A 22,679-nucleotide genomic window follows, 5' to 3' on the forward strand; every position below is an offset into this window, starting at 1 on the left:
AAAAGAGAGGAAGAGCTAGGGGAGAAGAGCTCTCAGCTGGAGGCCATACCCACCCTCAGTCTTTAGGCAGCAATTCTCCTGTCTCAATGTCAGTAAGGAATAGTGTGTGTGACATCTGGGTGGCACGGTGGCACAGTGGATTAGCACTGCTGCCTCACAGTTCCAGAGACCTGGCTCAAGTTACTGTCTGTGTGGAGTTTGCACATTCTCCCCGTGTCTGCGTGGGTTTCCTCCGGGTGCTCCAGTTTCCTCCTACTGTCCAAAGTTGTGTGGGTTAGGCCATGCTAAATTGTCCCTTTGTGTTCTGGGATGCATAGCTTAGAAGTATTAGCGGGGTGAATATGTGGGGTCATGGGAATAGGGCCTGGGTGGGATTGTTGTCGGTGTAGACTCGGTGGGCTGAGTGGCTCCTTCTACACTGTAGGGCTGCTATGATTTCTATGATCTGAATTTTACTAAAGAGGGGCTCACTGAAATCTAACAGCTGTAGCCTCAGGGCACTGTGAAGATAGCATTGTTGTAAAGATATTGTGGCTTTGAATTTCTTCATATCTGGCTCCTCCAGAGCTATCTTATGGCACAACATTTTGCATTTTATTGTCCACTCTTGTATAAGAGAGATAGCAACTCTTTGTACAGTAAAAGAAGAGCATATATCTTATTTTCTGTTTCCAGAATGAAGCAGGTGTAATGAGTATGTAGCATTGTCAACATAATGGACTTCTTAGTGGCGTGCAGTGCCTTTGACCACACAAAGCGTTGACATTGCTTGTAAATTCAGAAATTACGATGACCACAAAGGTTATCACTCCCTCATTGTTAATTAAGGACCCCTCACATCCTGGACACACTCTCTTCCACCTTCTTTCATTGAGAAAAAGATACAAAAGTCTGAGGACCCATACCAACTGACTCAAGAACAGATTCTTTCCTGCTGCTACCAGACTTTTGAACGGACCTACCTCACACTAGGTTGATCTTTCTCTAAACCCTAGCTATTACTGTAATACCACATTCTGCACTTGCTCCTTTCCTTCTCTATGTACAGTATGCTTTGTCTATATAGTATTGGTGCAGTCTCTATAATCTGTATAGTCTGTCCCCATTATGCTCCAGCCCACTGGCACTTGCCCTATGCCTGATGGGCAGTGCCATGGTCCTGGGGCATTGGCATTTTGCCCCTTGGGCAGTTTCAGGGGCACTGGCTGGTACTGCCAAGGTGCCAATGCACCTAGGGCACCCTCCCTAATGGCATCCGATTCTCTGGGAAGCCTCGATTGTCCCCCTTCACTCCAATGGGGTCAGGCTCCCCACTAGTGGGGAGTTCCAGTAATCCCTGGAGTGAATCACTGGTTGGGAGTGGAGAGGCTAGCGGCTCTGGAGATTTCAGTCCTAGGCCCGCTAATAATATTTAAATTACATTGAAATAAACATTTACATAAATTATGCAGCTCCACAGCGATTTCCGGCACGGAGCAGATAGCATTGGAAATCCAACACTGGGAGACTTGATGAGACCCAGGCACCCAGTGGGGAGCCCCTGATATGGCTCCTGCTGGAGTCTCCGGGCCCACTGTGCTAAAAATGCAGCACGGTGGAATGGGAGAATCACCCCCCCAGATGTTGCTATAGTTCAACCCTTCCATTAAGACACTCTTTTAATGGGGTATCCAAAACATCCCTTTTTTCCATTCTAACTCAGGGCCCCCCCCACCCCACCTCACCTCACCCCACCCCACCCCACCCCACCCCACCCCACCCCACCCCACCCCACCTCACCTCACCTCACCTCACCTCACCTCACCCCACCTCACCCCACCTCCAATCTTTTCCTGATACATGGATGACTGTACTGGGGTCACTTCATGCTCTCACTTGGAACTGAAAAAAGAAATCATCAATTTTGCTTCCAGTTTCCATCCTCTCTCACCTCCACACAGTCCATCTCTGACACTTCCCGTCCCTTTATTGACTTCACTGTCTCCATTTCTGGGGAGAAACTGTTTGCCAATATTCATCATAAACCCACTTACTCCCTTAGCTAGCTTAACTTCAGTTGCGAGAAAGAATCTATTCTATTCTCCTAGTCTCTTTGTCTCCTTTGCACCTGTTCTGATGATACTAGTTTCCACTTTCAACATGTCTCCCTTTATCCGCAAATGAGGATTCCTCACCCCATCTCTGTGGTTGACAGGGTCCTCAACTGTTGCTGACCATTTCCCACATTTCTGCTCTCACCCCTTCCCCACCATTCCAGAACCAGAATAGGGTTCCTCTAGTCCTCTCTTTCCATCCCACCAACCTTCACATTCAATAGATCATCCTCTGTCATTTCTACCACCCTCAAAGACATCTTTCCCTCAGCTCCCCTGCCAGTATTCCAAAGTAACTGGTCTCTCTGGGACAGAGGTCCACTCCTCTGTCACTCTCAGGACCTCATTCCCCTTCTCATGTCGCTGTAAGACCTGTAATGCTTCCCCCTTTACCAAGGGCAGCACGGTGGCACAGTGGTTACACTGCTGCCTCACAGCCTTGGGTCACTGTCTGCCTAGAAATTGCACAGTTTCCCCATGTCTGCATGCATTTCTTCTGGGTGTGTTAGTTTCCTCCCACAGTTCTTGGATGTACAGGTTAGTGGATTGGCCATGCTAAGTTGCCCCTTAGTGTCAGGAAATTAGTGGGATTATTATATGGGGTAACGGGGATAGGGCCTGGGTGGGATTGTGGTCGGTGCAGATTCACCTCCTCCTGCATTCAAGGGATTCTAGATGGATTTGCCATGATAAATGCAAGGGTTTATAGATATATGGTGTGGGAGACTGCCTGGGTAAGATACTCTGTCAGAGTCAGTACAGACTCAATAGGCTGAATGGCTTCTTCTGCACTGTAGGGATTCTATGATTCCCTCCTTCTCACTATTCACGTCCCCAAACACTTTTCCAGGTGAAGCAGCACTTTACTTTGTGCTCCTTTCAATTTCGTCTACGGTTTTTATTCACTGCTCACAATATAGTGGGCAGCATGGTGATACAGTGGTTAGCACTGCTGCTTCATCGCACCAAGGGCCCAGGTTTGATTCCCAGCTTAGGTCACTGTCTGTGTGAGTTTGCACATTCTCCTCATGTCTGCGTGGGTTTGCTCCGGTTTCCTCCTACAATCTGAAAGATATGCTGATTAGGTGCATTGACCCAAACAGGCACTGGACTGTGGTGACTTCATTGCAGTGTTAATGTAAGGCTTATTTGTGACTAATAAACAAATTTTAACTTTGGTCTCCACTGCATCTGGGAGACCAAACACAGCCTAGGGTGATTGCTTTGCAGAACTCCCCCACTCAGCCTGAAAGCATGACCCTGACCTTCCTGCCATTTGCCATTTCAATTCAACACCGTGTTCTCACACCCACATTTCTGTGCTTGGTTCTGCAATGTTCCAGTGAAGCCCAGTGCAAATTGGAAGAACATTCCCTCAACTTGCACTCAGGCACTTTGCAGCCTTACGCGCTCAACACTGAGTTCATCAGCTTCAGAACTCTGTTTTCCCTTTGACTTTCCCCCCACTAGGTTCCAGTTTGTATCTTGTTTTCATGTTTTGCCTTCATACAGACCTTTATTCTGCTATTGACACCTACTTGAAACCAATGCCTTGCTTTACTGCAGCCATTCCCTTTACCTCTTTATTCCATGACACCTTTGTCAGTCTATCACCCCCGTCACTGACCCCTTTTGCCCCACCTGCCCCTCCTTTTCTCAACAGTATAAAACCCATCAAAATTCGACCTGACTCTATGGACTTGAAGCGATATCTCTGTTTGTTGCTTTACAGATTCTGCCAGACCTGCTGACTTTTCCAGCACAGTTTATTTTATGATAGTGTGTAATGTGTTGATGGGATAGGGCATTTGGCAAATGAAGGTGCAACCTGTGTGTGATCTTGACCACTTGTGTGAGGTTATTGACCTTCTTGTGGCACTTGGATATTAACTGCAATGTGCTCCTTTGCAATATCTGTCTGAAGGGTCTCCAAGTCCACTGTAAGATAAAATGAACGTGTTCCTCTCTCCTGCATCACAATCTCCATTGAAGAACGTTGAAGCCCACCCTCTTTGCTGTTGCAGTATTGGTACTCTCCTTGCAAGTTAGACACACACCTCCTCAGCACTTCCAGCACCTGCTACAGTCAAAATGCATTGTCTCTTTATGGAGTACAAGCTGGGTTTAAGTTGGCTAGTTTGATCTCATGTTAGCTGCAGAATGTATATTGTTTGCACGCTGCCTGCATTGGAAACAACAGGCATGGTTTAATTGCACATCATGATCACTGGTCCCAGTTTTAGCCTTATTGAATGGCATGACCTATTATCTACCCTTCTACCTGGATACCACACTATCTATCTGGGTAAACTGTTTATTTATCCATCTGCCTAATAAATCTATTTACATGTCAGGGTCCTGCATCTATTCATCAACAGGGATGCTGTGTCTATTTATCTATCGGGATAAAGTATTTATTCCACTATTAGGGTACTGTATATCTCTAGTGGCTAAAGAGATCAAGGGATATGCGGGAGAAGGGAGGGATCAGGAAATTGAATTTGCTGTTCAGCCATGATCGTAATGAATGGTGGAGCAGGTTTGAAGAGCTGAATGGCCTACCCCTGCTACTAATTACTATGTTTCTTTGTTTTACTCAATTTCTTATTCTATTTAGATGTGGTACCTATTGATCTTCCTGGATAAAATATCTATTTATCTATCCAAATAAAGTATATCTCTACCTAGTAGTGTACCACATCTATTTTCCCGTCTTAGTATGTAAGAGCATAAGGACATAGAAATAGGAATAGGCTATTCAGTCCCTCGAGCGAGCTCCACAATTCAATAAGATCATGACTGATCTTTTACCTCAGCTGCACCTTGCTGCCCTATCCCCACATCCCCGATCTGTTAGTATTCAAGCACAGTCAATCTCGGATTTGAATTTACGCAGTGACTGAGTGTCCCCAGCTCTCTGGGGCAGAGGATTTCAAAAGTTCACTGCCCCTAAAGTGAAGAAATCTTTCCCCCTCTCAGTCCCAAGTGATAGAATACTGTATAATTCTGAAACTTCTCATTCCAGATTCCCCATCCAGGGGAAATATCCCAGTGTCTCCACTGCCTGAAGGATTTTATATTCTTTAATAAGATCAGCTTCCTTTCCTTACAATCTAGGATATATAGTTTGTAGTATATAGAACAAAATTAATGCATCCAGTACTCTACAAAGGGTTCTCTTTAAAACCCATAGACTATCACATGCAGGGAATTCATTGCTTTTTGTGCCATTAATTTCTCCAGTATATTTTTTTATGAACAACAATACTTTTAACTTCCTTATTTTGCAGAAGGAGGCTATTCGGCTTATTGAGTCTGCACCAACCACAATCCCACCCCATGCATTTATCTTAGCTAGTCCTCCTGACACACAGGAGCAATTTAGCATGGCCAATCCACCTAACCCGCACATCTTTGGACAGTGGGAGGAAACCAGAACACCTGGAAGAAACCCACGCAGAAAATATGCAAATTCCACACAGACAGTGACTCAAGCTGGGAATCAAATCCTGGTCTCTGGCACTGTGAGGCAGCAGTGCTAATCACTGTGCCACCATGTCCCGCCCCCCACCCCCGGGGAATGTTTTATGGTAGATACAAATATAAAGTATATACAAGTTGAGTGCTTAACATCTCTGCCATTTCCTTATTCCCCATTACAATTAATTCTGTATTGTATCTATGAAGTTAACAGGGTGCTATGGCCACTTTACTATGTGAACACTGTATATAGTTCTTTGACTGAATGTTGTGAGTATTGATCTGTACACTGGATCTGTTTACCTATCTGAATACAGGGTCTATTGATCAATCTGTATATAGTATCTATTTATCTCTCTGAGTATTGCATCTATTTATCTGTTTGAGTACATGTTCTATGATCTATTGGAGTATAGCATCTCTTTAACGATTTGAATATCTGATGTCTGTATCTATCTGGTATTGTATCTATTTTTCTACAAGTATCTGGATAATGTATTGATTTTTCTATTTGGATACAGTATCTATTCATCTACCTGGATACAGTTAATAGGAAACTATGCACTATATTTATCTACCCATCTATCATTAGGATTGTTGTTCTGTTTTGATTTTGTATTTATTTATCTCTTTGGCCACAGTATTTACTCATCAACTGGCAGCAGTGAATATTCCTCTGTTTAGGTAGGGTGTTTATCTATTTGGTTGCAGTATCTCTGTTTTCTATCTGTAGACTGTAAATATTGTCTCATTAGCTAATAAATCTAGTTATCTATCTGGGCACAGCATTAATCTTTCTGAGCACAGTATTCATTTCTCCATCTTCATACATCTATCTGTTTACTGTATCAGTTTATTTTTCTCCCTGGGTACTCTATCTATTTATTTATCTGTGTATGGAGTATATTTGTTTAACTGGGTATATGTCTATATGGAAACAATATTTATTAAGTATCTGAGTACTGCACCTATTTATCATCCTGAGCACATGGTTTATGTATCTCTCTGAGTATCCATTTATCTATCATGGAACATTGTTGGCTATTACTCTGGGTATTGCATCCATTTAACTAACTGGTACACTATCTATTCATCTATCTCGATACTGTAACTATTAACTTATGTAAGTGCATGCATTTATTTATCTATCTGGGTACAATATCTATCGAGGAGGATGCAATATCTATTGACTCATCTGGATGTTGTATGTACTTATTGTCGGGGTATTCTGTCTGGGAATGTATTTACTTACATCTCTGGGTATGTAATTCTTTATCATATACCCACTGTATTTATTTATCTATTTGGATATAATGTCCCTGAGTATTCATCTATTTGCACACAGTATCTAGGCATCTATCTTTCTACAAAATCTATTTGCCTATCTGGATACAATAGCTATTTAAGTCATGGGGTGCTGTATCTATTAGTCTATCTGAATATAATGTCTGTTTTAAATTGCTGAGCACTGTATCTGCCTATTTATCTGGGTACAACATCGACTTATGTATCTAAGTAGACCTTGTGATTATCAAACCTGATGCAGTTTCAATGTATGTTGCTGAGTGTTGTGTCAATTTATCTGTCTAGGTTTGGAGTTATTTTTTGATCAGGATATGCTATTTATTTAATTCTATGGATATTTCAATTATTAATCCGTTTACTTAATCTATTTAGCTATCTGGTCATGAAAGCTATTTGCCTATCAAGGAAGGCATCTATGTATCTGTCTGGGCACTGAATCAATTTATTTGTCTGATAATATATCAGTTTATCTATCTGGGAATGGTGCCTATTTATCTAGCTGGGTATGTTTCTATTTATCGATCAGACTACAGTATCTATTTATCTGTAAGTCTATGTGTGCCTTTTTATCCCTTTGGGTACAGGTTCTATTTATCTTTCTGTGTCCTATATTTAACTATGTATCATGAAATATTTCATAAAGTATCTATATATCTGTTGTGGTCCAGTCTCTGAGTGCAATATCTATATAAATCTCAAGCTAATGTGTTTATCTCATTGGCTGCTGTTTCTACCTTTTCTGGGTACTTGTAACTCTTTATTTAACCGGCAATATATATATTTAACTCTGTTTTTATTAAGTTTGAAGTTTATTTATTTATGTCACAAGCAGGCTTACATTAACACTGCAACTAAGTTACTGTGAAAATCCCTGAGTCGCCACACTCCAGCCTCTGTTTGCGTACACTGAGGGAGAATTTAGCATGGCCAATGCACCTGACTAGCACGTCTTTGGATTATGGGAGGAAACCAGAGCACCTGGAGGAAACACATGCAGACATGGGGAAAACATGCAGACTCTGCACAGACAGTGACAAAACTGGAAATCAAACACAGGTTCCTGACACTGTGAGGCAGTAGTGCTAACAAGTGTGCCACTGTGCCATTCAATCTATGTTGCATCTATTCAGCTATCTGGATGCAATATGTCTTTATCTATGTGCATTCTATGCCTACTTAAATCACTTGTTATATAGGCTCTCTGGGGAGGGTGCCCATTTATTTTGCTAGGTGCCATATTTACTTTTTGAGTAGTGTGTCTATTTATTTTTCTGGATATCATACCTATTTATCTATCTGGCTACTTTGTCTATATCTATTCACCAAGGATTACACATTGTTCAATTATTTTTCAATTTCCCAGAAAGAGAAAAATTAACCTCACATGCAGCATGACTTGTACAACATTTTGGTTTGAGCTGAAAAGTGATCTGATAAGTGCCAGATAATGACCATCTAGAACAAAAGAGTGTAGTTATATTCCTTGATGTTCAGCAGAACCACAATCACTTAACACTCCACCATCAACATCCTGGTGGTCACCACTGACCGAAAACTTAACTACATGAACAACATAAATACTGTGGCTACAGGAGAAGTTCAAAGGCTAGGTAGTCTGCAGTGAGTAACTTACCTCTTGACTTTTCAGAGGTTGCTCACCATCTACAAGCATAAATCAGGAATGCGATGGAATAGTTTCCTCTTGCCTGGATGGGTGCCGCTCTGTCAATACTCTCGAAGCTTGACACCATCATGGCAATGCAGCACCTTTAATTGCCATCCCATGCACGACCTCAAGAATTTCTTCATTCCGTCAATGGTATGTCATATCTGCAGTGTGTAAAATCTGCAAAATGAACTGCAGAAATTCACCAAGATCACTTCTGCTCAACTTTCAAATGCGTTACCTCTACCACCTAAATGACAAAGGCAGCGGGTGCATGGAACACCACCATCTTTATGTCATGCTGCTTCCTGACTTAGAAATATATCATCATTCCTTCATTGTTTTGGGGTCAGAATAGTGAAACGTCCTGCCTAACTGCACTGTTTATGTACCTACAACACATGGACTGCAATGGTTCACAAATACAGCTGGCCACAGCAGCTGGCCTAGCAAACAACGCAAACATTCCATGAATAATAATAATAAAACAAAACAGTTTCCTGTATCTATTTCTATGTCTGTGTGCTGCATTATCTCTCTTTCTGAATACAATATCTATTCATTTGTCAGGTTGTGAATTGGTGGTATTCTCGTAACCAGAAGTTGCAGATGCTCAATCAATGAGTATATTCAAGACAGAGATCATTAGGTTTTGGGGTAAAGGGAAATTAATGGAAATAGGCATAGTTTATGGTGGTGGAATTCAGGAAGAACTTGCCATGATCTTGTTGAATGGTGAAGCAGACTTGAAGCATCAAATGTTCTATTCCTGCTTGCATTTCTTATGTTCTCAGGTATCTACTTATCTACCTGATTACTCCACCCTATTAATCTGTGTCCTGTGTCTATTTGTCTCTCTGAGTCTGGCCTCTATGTATCAGCCTAAGTATGGTATCTACCTGCAAACTGTATCTATTTACCAGGGAATAGTATCTATTTGTATAACTGTGTGCAGTAATTATTTATCTATGTGTACTTAAACGATTTATTTATCAGGGTACTGTATCAATTTATCTCTTTGGCTGATGTGCCTACTTATCTATTTGGATATGTTTCTAGTTATCCATCTGTCTACAGTATCAAATTATTGATCTAGCCACTGTATCATTTATTTATCTCACTGATCATTGTATCTCTTTTTCCTTGGGTATCTAATTGGTACCTATGTTATTTAGTTCTTTGATATTGTATCTATTTACTTATGTGGGTAATATACGTATTTATCTGTCTGGATTCTGTGTTTTTTATCTTTATTGTTATGTTTTCAATTTATTTGTCTGTGTACATTATAATTTTATTTTTCTGGGTACAACACTGGTCATCAGTACTGGGTACTGAATTCATCTCTCCAAATAATATATCTATTAATCCATCTGAGCACAATATTTACTTGTCTACCTGGGGATTCTTTATATTTTTCTATCTAGCCACTGCATTTCATTGTCTACCAGGGTGCAGTGTCTGTCTCCAAAAGAGAAAATGCTGGAAAATCTCAGCAGGTCTGGCAGCATCTGTCAGGTGAGGAAAGAGCTGACGTTTCAAGGCCAGATGACCCTTTGTAAAAGCACTTTGACAAACTTGAAAACTCAGCTCTTTTCTCTCCTTACAGATGTTGCCAGACTTGCTGAGATTTTCCAGCATTTTCTCTTTTGGTTTCACATTTCAGCATCTGCAGTAATTTGCTTTTATGCAGTGTATGTCTGTCTGTCTATCTATCTAATCTCCCGGTGTACTACATCTATTAATCCAGTTGAGTGCAGTACTTATATATCTATCTGGTTATTCTGTCAATATGCATTTCCCTGTGTAACTTATCTATTTTATATGGGTACTGTATCAATATATTCTGTTGCATATTGTACTTCTTTATCTATTTATATACAATATATATTTATCTCTCTTTGCACTGTAAATAGATGCATGAGTTCCCAGTCCCAACATTTTCTGCTGCTTTATCAATGACCTTCCCTCCTTCATTAGGTCAAAAGTCAGATTGTTGGTTAGCATTGCACAATGCTCAGTTCCACTTGCAACTTCTCAGATAATGAAGCAATCATTTTTGCGCACAGCAAAACCTTGGCAATATTCAGTCTTGTGCTGATGCAACTTGGCAACGGTGCATATACCATGTACAAAATACACGGCAGAAACTCACTACAGCAACTTTAACAGCACCTCCCAAACCTGTGGCCTCTAATATCAAACAAAAAGGGCATTAGAAGCATGGAGGAAATCACAGTCTGGAAATTCCCCTTCAGGTTACGCACCACCCTGATTTAGAAATGTATCACTGTTCCTTTATTGTTTCTGGGTCAATATATTGAAATGGACTATCTGGTGATTATGGGTGTGCATACCTATGGACTTGAAAAAGGTGGCACATCACCACCTTCTGAAGGGCAATAAGTCATGCCGATACTCCAATATATCAGTATAGCTATATATAGCTATTTATATTTCTAAATACCTAAGCAATGTACCAATCAGACTGCAATATTTATTAGACTTATTTATCTATTTGGATGCTGTATCTATTTATTCACCTGTATACATTTTGTCTCTAAGTTGTATATCCATTTATCTGCCTGGGTATTGTATCTGTCAGTATTTGGTACATTTTTACCTCTTTGTGTATATTACCTGCGGCCATTCATTATTTACTGTACATCTATTTTTCAAACTTGATTTTGTAGATATTTGATGTCTAGCAAAATGAATACAGAAAATGCTGAATAAAACACAGCAGGTCTGGTACCATCTGTGGAGAGAAAAACAGAGTTAGCACTTTGGGTTGAATGACTCGTTGAGAACTGCTAGCGAACAGTTCTGAAGAAGTCATTGGACTGTTTCTCTCCCCGCAGATGCTGCCAGATCTGCCGAGTGTTTCTGTTTTGATTTCAGATTTTCGAAAGAATTTTGCTTTTGTTTTATGAACAAAGTCTATATGGTGTTTATCAGTGGACAGGAATTCCTGTACACATCATATATTCATTACATAACACAGTATGATACATTAAACATAACAAACAACTTACATTTATGTAGAACCTTCAACATAATAGGTGGCACAGTGGCTTAGTGGTTACTACTACTGCCTCACAGTGCCAGAGACTAGGGTTGGATTCCTGGCTTGGGTCACTGTCTATGTGGAGTTTGCACATCACCCCCCCTGCCTGCGTGAGTTTCCTCCAAATGTTCCTGTTTTCTCCCACAATCTTGATGTGGAGATGCCATCTCCCACAGCCTGAAAGACGTGCTGGTTATAGATGCATTGGCCGTGCTAAATTCTCCCTCAGTGTACTCGAACAGGCGCCAGAGTGTGGCGACTAGGGGACTTTCACAGTAAATTCATTGCAGTGTTAATGTAAGCCTTCTTATGACACTAGTAAATAAACTTAAAAAGAAACTTGCCATCTACATTATACAGCTGGCTAACTATTGAGGATATATGAATGTGTGTCGCTATCTGTTACTCTTTAACTCACAAACTGACATTAGGACAAGAAATGAGATCCCAAGCACTTAGATCTGTCATAAAAGCTTTCACAGATGGAGGGCTAACTGTGGCAGTAGGGACTAACCCCGAAAGCTTGTGAGTATATTATCAAATAAATAGGTTGGACTAAAACCTGGTGTTGTCAGACTTTTTACTGCAGTAGGGTTGTACAGATCCATCCCAGTCCTGAACCTGGATTCCACTGAGCCCCTTTTCTTTGGCTGTTGCAGGAGATTTGGAAGGAAATGCGCTGCTTGCCAGCAGGGAATCCCCCCTACCCAGGTGGTCCGCAGGGCTCAGGATTTCGTGTATCATCTGCAGTGTTTCGCCTGCATCGTTTGCAAACGCCAACTTGCCACTGGAGATGAATTTTACCTTATGGAAGATAGTAGACTGGTCTGCAAAGGAGACTATGAGGCAGCAAAACAAAGAGGTAAGTTACACCCCTCCCCCAGGCATTTGAAAAATAGAGAACCATTACATTGCACCATAACTTCCAAATAATATTAAATATGCAGATTTAATTTCTTGCTGCAATTAACACTGCGGTCAAATCATGTTTAATTGACAGAAATTACTCATAACATGAAATTGGGCATGTTGTTGAAACAAGGACCAGGAGATAGGTCTGAAATTTTTTGACTTGGTTGTATTTAATATTCTCTTTTGATCCAAAATGGATGGATACATTACTGGTCCATTTACTTTTCATTCTGTGTGGACAGAACAGTGAATCTGAAGCTTGTTAACTGTATTAAAGAGTTGCAGATACATAGAGCTAAAGTTTAAATAACTTTGGGGTGCACATAATATAAGCAGTTGTACACAAGATGTGAGCGTATAATCCATACAGTTTGGAGACAATGAAGTCCACATTTTTAGATTTTATTACAACTGTCATCTTTTGTGATATGAATCCATCTGACTTATCAAAATCATTGAAAGCATTCTTTGTGAAATCAAACGAATATTGACATTGAAAATATATGCCTGTGTACATAAACTCAGATATACCACATTGTCATATACACCAACTTTCCAAATCGTTAGATACATTATTTGTGAACAATCCCACATTAACATGGATAAGATATGCATGTACACATAAACTCAGATATACTCACATATAAAAGGCAGCACGGTGGCACAATGGTTAGCACTGCTGCCTCACTGTGCCATGGACCTGGGTTTAATTCCAGCCTCAGGTGACTGTCTGTGTGGAGTTTGCACCTTCTCCCTGTATTTGCCTGGGTTTCCTCTGGTTGCTCCAGTTTCCTCCCACAACCCAGAGATGTGCAGGTTAGATGGATTGGCCAAGCTAAACTGTCCTTCAGTGTCCCAAAATGTGTAGGTTAGGGGGATTAGCGGGGTAAATACTTGAAGTTATGGGGAACAAGTCTGGGTGGGATTTCCCTTCAGCGTCGGGGGATTACATGGGGTTACAAGATTAGGGCCTGATTGGGATTGTTGTCAGTGCAGATTCGATGGGCTGAATGATCTCCTTCTGCACTGGAGGGATTCATGTTCAGAAAAGCCTACCCAGCACATTCTGATGTACATCTACATACAGCCACCCAAGCAAAGACACACAATGCTGGTCTGATGTATCCTCTTCCCACATCACCCCTAACCTAGCTCACAACTCAATCCATCCTGCTGCAGTCCATGCAGTTGATTGTTGGGTTCGGGAAGAATTGGGCACACTTCATTCTGATCACCAGACTTCTCATTTACTTTCAGAAGCGGAAACTAACGCCAAGAGGCCACGCACCACCATCACTGCCAAGCAGTTGGAAACTCTGAAGAATGCCTACAACAACTCCCCCAAACCAGCTCGCCATGTGCGAGAACAGCTCTCTTCTGAGACCGGCCTGGACATGCGTGTGGTCCAGGTATGAAAACAAACATGATTTATTTCATATTAAAACTGCTAATTGTTGGAAATGTAAAGGAAGAGCAGGGGGAAGGTTTCTTTTTATTCATTTGTGGGACATGGGCATCACTGGCTGGCCAGCATTTATTGCCCATCTTTAGTTGTCTGAGGGCAGTTGAGAGTCAACCACATTGCTGTGGCTTTGGAGTCACAGGTAGGCCAGACCGGGTAAGGACAGCAGATTCCCTTCCCTAAAGGGCATAGTGAACTAGATGGGGATTTTCCCACAATCGATAATAGTTTCATGGTCATCAGTAGATTCTTAATCCAGATGATTTTTATTGAATTCAAATTTGACCATCTGCTGTGACGGGATTCAAACCCAGGTCCCCAGAACATTAGCTGAGTTTCTGGATTAATAGTCGAATGATAATACCACTAGGCCGTCACCTCCCCAGTGGAAAGGCAGGAAGAATGGGATGAGAAAAATATCAACCATGGTTGAATGATGGAGCAGACTCGATGGGCCGAATGGCCTAATTCTGCTCCTATGTCTTATGGCCTCATGGAAATGTACAACAGGTTCATTGGGAAAGAGGGATACGAGCCTCTGCTCAGAACTAATGAACGCAAAATTCATTACCCATTACATAGAAACATAGAAACTTGAAGAAGGAGTAGGCCATTCAGCCCTCCAAGCCTGCTCTGCCATTCATTATGATCATGGATAATAATCTAATTCAATATCCTGATTCTCCTCCTCCCCTCCATACCCCTTAATCCCTTCAACCCCAAGAGCTATATCTGCTTCAAATCTAGTTTAATTGACAGAAATTACTTGGAGCGTGAAATTGAGCATTCTTCTCTAACTTCATCCGTCAGTTGAACTACCTCTAGTTCCTGCATGCTCTGCCTTTAGTTCCTGTTTAGTAACATGCAAACTCACTGCCCTGAGATCTAACAGCCTTAAATGTGAAACGATTCTGCAGGAATATATGTAAAGTTATTAAGTTAAAAAGACATTCTCTTCATGAATAATTGTTGGACAAATCCTCTTAATTTCTAAACTCACTAAATACAATGAAAATGAAAATGACCCCACACAACTACAATTTGACATGCAGATGGTCACACAGAAATAGGTTGCCATGCTTGTTTTGAGTGTGAACAGTGTAACTTGAAATTCTGTTCAGATGATTCTTGTCTGAGCTAGAAGAGGGGCCCTTCCTCGGCTCTTTACCCTCAGCATAAATACTCCCCTCCCCCCAAATGAGCCCTTTTATCTTATGAGCACAGTGGTCAGCACTGCTGCCTCACAGCACCAGGACCTGGGTTCAATTCCCAATTCGGGTCACTGTCTGTGCGGAGTCTGCATGTTCTCCTCATGTCTGTGTGGGTTTCCTCCGGGTGCAGTCCAAAGACATGCGGGTTTCGTGGATTGGCCATGCTAAAATTGCCCCTTAGTATCATGGGGACTAGCTAGGGTAACTACATGAGGTTATGGAGATAGGGCCTGGGTGGGATTGTGCAGACTTGATGGGCTGAATGGCCTCCTCCTACACTGTAGGATTCTAAGATTCTAAAGTGTGAGTAACAGGTTAACTATAGTTGTAAGTATTTGGATATTGCCAACACTGATGACTTGTGGAGTTTCATCTGCTCACTCACAGTGTTACAATGAAATGGTGTCAACATTCAGCACACTCCAGTCAAACTGCTTGATGCGTTACATTTGTGACGAAGTCCAGTGACTTTTTGCAAATCGCAAGAGGGAGAAGTTTGGAACAAATGTGTTAACTCTTTCCTGGCATAACATCATGGACAGCGATGCCACCATGCTTACTAAATTTCAACTGAATATTGTACAACAAAGCAAACCATTCAATTCAAACCACTCCACAGAAACTACCAGCACCTCCCCGCTTTACTTCATCTAACCCGACAAGCGACAAGGCAGCACAGTGGTTAGCACTGCTGCCTCACAGCACACGGGACATAGGATTAATTCCAGCTTGGGTCACTGTCTGCGTGGAGTCTGAACGTTTTCCCTGTGTTTGTGTGGGTTTCCTCCGAGTGCTCCAGTTTCTTTCCACAGTCTGAAAGACGTGCTGGTTAGGTGCATTGACCCAAACAGGCGCTGGGCTGTGGCGACTAGGAGAACTTCACAGTAACTTGTGACTAATAAATAAACTTTAAAGTCTGGAGAAGAATTAAACGTTAACTCTGATTTTGCTCCCCAAAGATGCTACTAGATCCGCTGAGTCTCTCCAGCATTTTCTGTTTTGATTTTAAAATATTTCTGGATGTTGTGAGTGTCATGTCAAAACTATTACACACAGGGTTAAGCAATTGCATTTTTCTAGTATCGGGCAAGAGTGTTAGAAATAACATCAATGACATTAGTGGCAACATTATATTTACAAAGCAGCTTTCAAGTAACGGTTGACTCCCAGGGCAACTCACAGGAGCGTACTCACAAACTGACACTGAACTAAAGGACGGGGTATTTTAGGATAGGCGGCCAGAAGCTTGGTCAAAAGAATATGTTTTCAGCAGGCCCTTAAAAGGAGAAGGGGAGAAGATTAGGGAGGGAATTCCGGAACCTGGGCCCATCAAAGGGGCAGCATAGTGACCGGGGGGATACACGTTATGCACAGAGAATGGTGTTGCTGTATTGATTCTATAAATGTTTATTGGTGTTCCAGTGGTAATTAGATGGTAATGGTTTACCAATAACATCAGAAGTGCGACCATCGCCTTTGTTATTTGCTTATGGTCCCATTGGGCCCAGTTGTTCAATTAGTGTCCAGTTAAAGGACGGATTACATCTCCCATTACCCAAGCTCACGAGGATAGCCATTAGGTCAGATTCTAGGCCAGAGGAGATAATTATATAGAAAACAAAAGGAGATGGTTATAACTGGTAAAGGAAAGGTTACAACTGCCCTTTTGAAAGTAATTCCTAACATTTGGCCAATGGATGCAGGAACTGTGGAGTTATCCAAAATACAATGGAGTAAACCCTTGCAACACAGTGAGTCTGAATCAGCTGTGTACAGACCACATGCCGACTCCACAATGAAGTAAAGGGGTTTCCACTGTATTGCTAACATGACCCTTCTGTTTACGGCTGCATTGTATCGCTGCTGTCCTGACCTTGGGCTGTGTGGCTGATGCTCCGATCATGGGGTTAGCCTGGGGAGGGATACTTCTTCACACACAAACAAAAACAGAAACTGATGGAAAATCTCAGCAGGTCTGACAGCATCTGTGGGGAGAGAATACAGCCAACAATTCGGGTCTAAATTACCTTTGTCAGAGTCCTTTCTCTTGGCAAAAGTGTAGGGGTGTCTGGTGATTACAAAGTCACCCAATATTACAAAGTACCTATAGAGGAGCAATAGGCCATTCAGCCCAATAGGTTCATGCCAGTATTTATGATCCATAGAAGCTTCCTCCCATCCTTCACCATCCAACCCCTTCTATTCCTTTCTCTCTTAAATATTTATCTAGCTTCTTTTTAAATATGTTGAAGTTATTCACCTCACCTACTCCTCGTACTAGTGAGTGATGCATTTTAAACACTCTTTGGTAAAGACATTTCTCTTGATTATCCAATTGGATTTCTAAGTGACTCTATCGCCCAGTTCTAGTCTCACTATGTTTGCTACATCTACTCAATCAAGCCTTTCTATATCCCTAAAGACCTCTAACAGGTAGGTCACCCCTCAGGATGTCCCTGAGACAGTACGTTGTCTGTGGAAAGAAGCTGACATAATGGGATCGATGCCCGGATTGCTCATCACGTGCCTCTTGGTGAATTACTCAGTTACAGCAAAAGCATCTTTGACTAAGTGCTCAGTTATGTTGGCTACTCACTGAAGGTCACCAGTGTTGCAAGGCTTGAAAATCAGTGCATACAGGCTGTTAATGGCATTTCATTCAAAGAGTTCCAATTATTCAGTTTGAATAATAGTCAGTTGTAAAACAGAAACCTTAATCCCTATGAATGGAAAGTAAGTGAACACCCTGCAGAGTGCTTAACTCTTTCGTCTTTTTTTGTAATTGGCCAGAGTTCAGCCTGACTCACCTCTCTCTGGTCTCCTGGAGGAAAATAAAACTTCTACCCTGGGTTGAGGGAAAAGGATAAAGCTTCATTACATTTGTTGTCCATCTGATTGGTGTCTAGAGAAAATGGTTTTCTATTCAGCTGCAAATTTCATAATGGGGAGAAACTTTATTCATTTGTGGGACCTGGCATCACTGGGCATCACCAGCATTTATTGCCCATTCCTAGTTGCCCTCAGAGGGCAGTTGAGAGTCAACTACATTGCTGTGGATCTGGAGGCCAGACCAGGTAAGGACAGCAGATTTCCTTCCCTAAAGGACATCAGTGAACCAGATGGTTTTTTTTGACTCTGCTGGCACCATCACTCATACTTGAAGCACGATTCATGCCCATTGTTCTCCGAGGAACCTACCGAGCCCAGTGCCAATTAATAATATACCTGTTCCCTTGTTTCACCCATGCTGTTTACATTGATATATTCGAGAACCAGTGTCTGCTTAGCCACATGGGTGTAAATGTTATAAAATTTGACAGACCAGTTTCAACCAGTTTTCAACCAGGTTAACTTTGTTTGATGCCACTTAGGGTATAACTTCTGTCTAACGTTAAACCTGGTATAGAAAGTATACACAGATTTCATGGATACTGTGAGTGTTCTCTAAACCCACTTGAAGTTGAGTTAGATGTTTAGAAAGTGTGAAAAAAAAACTTCATAGAATCCCTACAGTCAGGAGGAGGCCATTCAGCCCATTGAGTCTGCACTGACTCTCCAAAAAAGTATCTTACCCAGGCCCACCCTATCTCTGCAATGCATCTACCATGACCATTCTAACCTTTACATCTTTGGAGACAAAGCAGCAATTTAGCATGGCAAATCTGCCTAACCTGGACATCTTTGGAATGTGGGGGGAAACTGGAGCACCTGGAGGAAACCCACGCAGACACAAGGAGAACATGCAGACTCCACGCAGACAGAGATTGGAATGGAACCCAGGGTCCCTGGTGCTATGAGTCAGCGGTGCTAATCAGTGGGCCACCATGCCACTCCTTCTGTTCTCTAAATATTTAAAATTGAACACAGAACTCTTCAGGGTAAAAGAATTACAAGTCAAACAGAGTAATGTAAATGAAGTGCTGTCTTGTTGGGTCCCATAGTGCATCTAATGAGGATCTCAATTTGCCATAATTCTCCCCTTTTACGGACACTTCAGTTACGCTGCAGTTCCTGCCTCAATGTGATACCACTTCTGAAATGCAGTACAAGATTACTGATCTGAGTTCAATCCTAGATTGAGTTATAAACAGAGGCTGGATAGACTGGGACTTTTTTCCCCTGGAGCTAGGAGACGTAGCGGTGATCTTATTAAGGTCTGTAAAATAGTCAGGGGTATCGATAAGGTAGATTATCAACATCTTTCCCAAAGGTAGGGGAGTCTAAAACTAGAGAGTATAAGTTTAAGGTGAGAGGGGAGAGATACAAAAGGGTCCAGAGGGGAATTTTTTTCACTCAGAGGGTGGTGAATGTCTGGAACGAACTGCCAGAGGTAGTAGTAGATGTGGGTACAATTTTATGTTTTAAAAAGCATTTAGACAGTTACAGGGGTAAGATGGGTATAGAGAGATATGAACCAAATGCAGGCAATTGGGACTAGCTTAGTGGTTAAAAACTGGACAGCATGGACAAGTTGGGCCTCTATGGCTCTATGACTCTTGTTACCTTGACTCTTGCTGCTTTGGGTTTCACAGCAATTATGATATACTTCAAAGACTGTTACTAGGAACTTTTTAAAACCACTTTTTAATAAACAGTAAAATTACATTAATATTCTGACTCAAGAAACCTGAGTACAGTCATGGTTTAACTCCATCTAAGTTGTACGCAAGGTCAAACCAGTAATATAGTGCTATTTCTGCCACATTCACATCCAAACACTCTGCAAAAGGTTGCAAATTAAAGCCCTTAGTGTCATCTCCAACAACCCAGTGTTGGAGTTAGCTTATTTGAAAGATTATCTTACTTAAAGATTATCTTACATTAAAGTAAGCTAACTTTGAATTAAAACCAAATCATTATATACACACACACACACACACACACACATATCTTCAAATGTTCTCAAGCTGTGGGTAATACTGGTAAGGTTACAGTGACATCTCATTCCTAATTGCCTTGCAAAGGTGTTGCCTTGCCTTCTCCTTGAACTACTGCAGTGATCACCAGGATCTTTACCCAACAGCAGTGATAGGTTTGTGACTTGGAGAGCAATTTGCTGGTTTACACATTATCAATCCACTCAGCAAAAAAAGATAGAAGTTTAAAATTTTTTTTAATATTATTGATTACTGTCACAAGTAGGCTTACATTACATTAGGTTACTGTGAAAATCCCCTAGTCGCAACACTCCAGCACCTGTTCGGGTACACTGAGAGAGAATTTAGCATGGCCAACGCACCCTAACCAGCACATCTTTCAGACTGTGGGAAGAAACTGGAATACCCGGAGGAAACCCACACAGACATGGGGAGAACATGCAAACTCCATACAGAAGTCACCTCAGCTGGGAGTCAAACCTGGGTCCCTGGCACTGTGCGACAGCAGTGCTAATCACTGTGACACTATGCCACCCACACTTCCTTTGTAAAGAGAATGTAATTTAAAAAAAAACAGGTGAATGTTATTTTGAAGCCAACTAAATACTGTTGAGATAAAAGTGTACTGCAAATGCTGGAATCTGAAACTAAAACAGAGAGAGAATAGAGCATACGTTTTGAGTCTGGATGACTCTCTGATGAAGGTCATCCAGACTCAAAAAATATTGTTGTGTTTGTCCAAGCTTGAAGGACTGTTCATGCCCACTGCTGCCTGAGAAACTAGCCAGAACAGAACCAGTGAGCAGTATATCAGGCCTTTTTTTCCATAAAACTGTTTAGACAGATATATTGGCAAGTTACTTAGGTAACTGTCACTTGGGTCACTGTTTGTGCAGAGTTTGCATGTTCTCCCTGTGTCTGTGTGGGTTTTCTCCGGGTGCTCCGGTTTCCTCCCACAGTCTGAAAGACATGCTGGTTAGGTGCTTTGACTCAAACAGGCGCCGGAGTATGGCGACTAGGGGAATATCACAGTAACTTCATTGCAGTGTTAATGTAAGCCTACGTGTAACTAATAAATAAACATTAAAAAAAATTTTTAAAACTTTAGCCACGTTGGGTGAGTAGTGATATAACGGCCTGCAATGAGCTATTTGAAAATTGGAATAGGCTCAAGGAGATGGATGATTTAGTTCTGTGGTTGTATTGCTAAGGAAACTTGAGATCCCAGCTCTCAAGGACTAGAACTAGAGAGCACAGCCTCAAGATAAGGGGGGGGCAGTTTAGAACAGAGTTGAGGAGGAACTTCTTCACTCAAAGGGTGGTGAATCTCTGGAATTCTCTGCCCGTTGAAGTGGTGGAGGCTGCCTCGCTAAATATATTTAAGACGCGGGTAGATAGGTTTTTGATAGGCAAGGGGATTAAGGGTTATGGGGAGAAGGCGGGAAAGTGGAACTGAGCCATGACAGATCAGCCATGATCTTATTGAATGGCGGGGCAGGCTCGAAGGGCTGGATGGCCTACTCCTGCTCCCATTTCTTATGTTCTTATGTTCAACCACTTTGAAGAGGTGGATTGCTCCGATACAGATATGGTGCCAATGTGGGACCTTCTACATTGCGGATGTGATGGCCAGTAGTTGATAGTAGATGAATGCAGTTCAGTGAAGGAGGATGAAGAGTTCTTTGATGCAGGAAGTTATCTATTCATTCAGAATAAAGATGTTTAAGATGATGGTGTGAAGGCTGATTCCTACCCCCATGGTATGAACCATTGCACCACACTCTGGGGTGATAGGACAACTGTTTGCATTCCCCAAAACTGGAAAATCCTCCATTTCTGCTGATATATCAGGAAAAATGAAGAGTATTCAGTATTTTCTTAAGCTTTTGTAGTGATGTAATGGTTGCTACGAGAGGACACAGGTTTAAGGTGCTGGGGAGCAGGTACAGAGGAGATGTCACGGGTAAGTTTTTCACTCAGAGGGTGGTGAGTGAGTGGAATTGGCTGCCGTTGGTGGTGGTAGAGGCAAACTCGCTGGGGTCTTTTAAAAGACGTCTGGATGAGTACATGGGATTTAATGGGATTGGGAGTTACAGATAGTTCTATGGCTTGGTAGGTATGGATATGATTGGCGCAACTTGTGGGCCGAAGGGCCTGTTTGTGCTGTAGTGTTCTATGTATGTTCTATGATGTGGTGTCCGATGTTGCCACAATATGGATTTCTCTCAGGCTACCGATTACATTTGAAAGAAGTAACTTGTATTTATATTGTACCTTTCATGAGTTCAGGGTGTGCCAGTGCACTTCACAACTAATTAAATACTTTCAAAGTGTACTCACAGTAAGAAATGCAGCAACCAATTTGCACACAGCCAACTCCCGCAAACAGCAATGTGATAATAACCAGATTACCTCTTTTAGTGATTGAAGGATGAATATTGACTGGGCAGAACTCTACTGCTCTTCTCCAGGATATTCCATGTGAGAGAGCAGATTGGGCCATAAATTAACATTTCACCTGAAAGACCACATCTCCAACAGTACAGCACTCCCTTAGTACTGTGCTGGACTGCAAACATAGATTATGCCTTCGAGGGTCTAGAGCA

The 22,679-nt window shown here is 41.8% G+C and overlaps 1 protein-coding gene across 2 annotated transcripts in view; it reads left to right on the plus strand.

Annotated features, from left to right (window-relative positions):
• Positions 1 to 22,679, plus strand: part of lhx3 (LIM homeobox 3) — a 59,881-nt gene that overhangs the window by 32,108 nt on the left and 5,094 nt on the right. For both annotated transcript variants that reach the window (XM_080211841.1, XM_080211842.1), the window contains exons 3-4: positions 12,271 to 12,473; positions 13,781 to 13,932. In XM_080211841.1, coding sequence (XP_080067967.1) covers positions 12,271 to 12,473; positions 13,781 to 13,932 — 355 coding nt within the window. The remainder of the gene's footprint in view (positions 1 to 12,270; positions 12,474 to 13,780; positions 13,933 to 22,679) is intronic.

This window comes from Carcharhinus amblyrhynchos, chromosome 25 (genome assembly GCF_965287045.1).
Source record: "Carcharhinus amblyrhynchos chromosome 25, sCarAmb.v2.hapA, whole genome shotgun sequence".
Taxonomy (NCBI): Eukaryota; Metazoa; Chordata; class Chondrichthyes; order Carcharhiniformes; family Carcharhinidae; genus Carcharhinus; species Carcharhinus amblyrhynchos.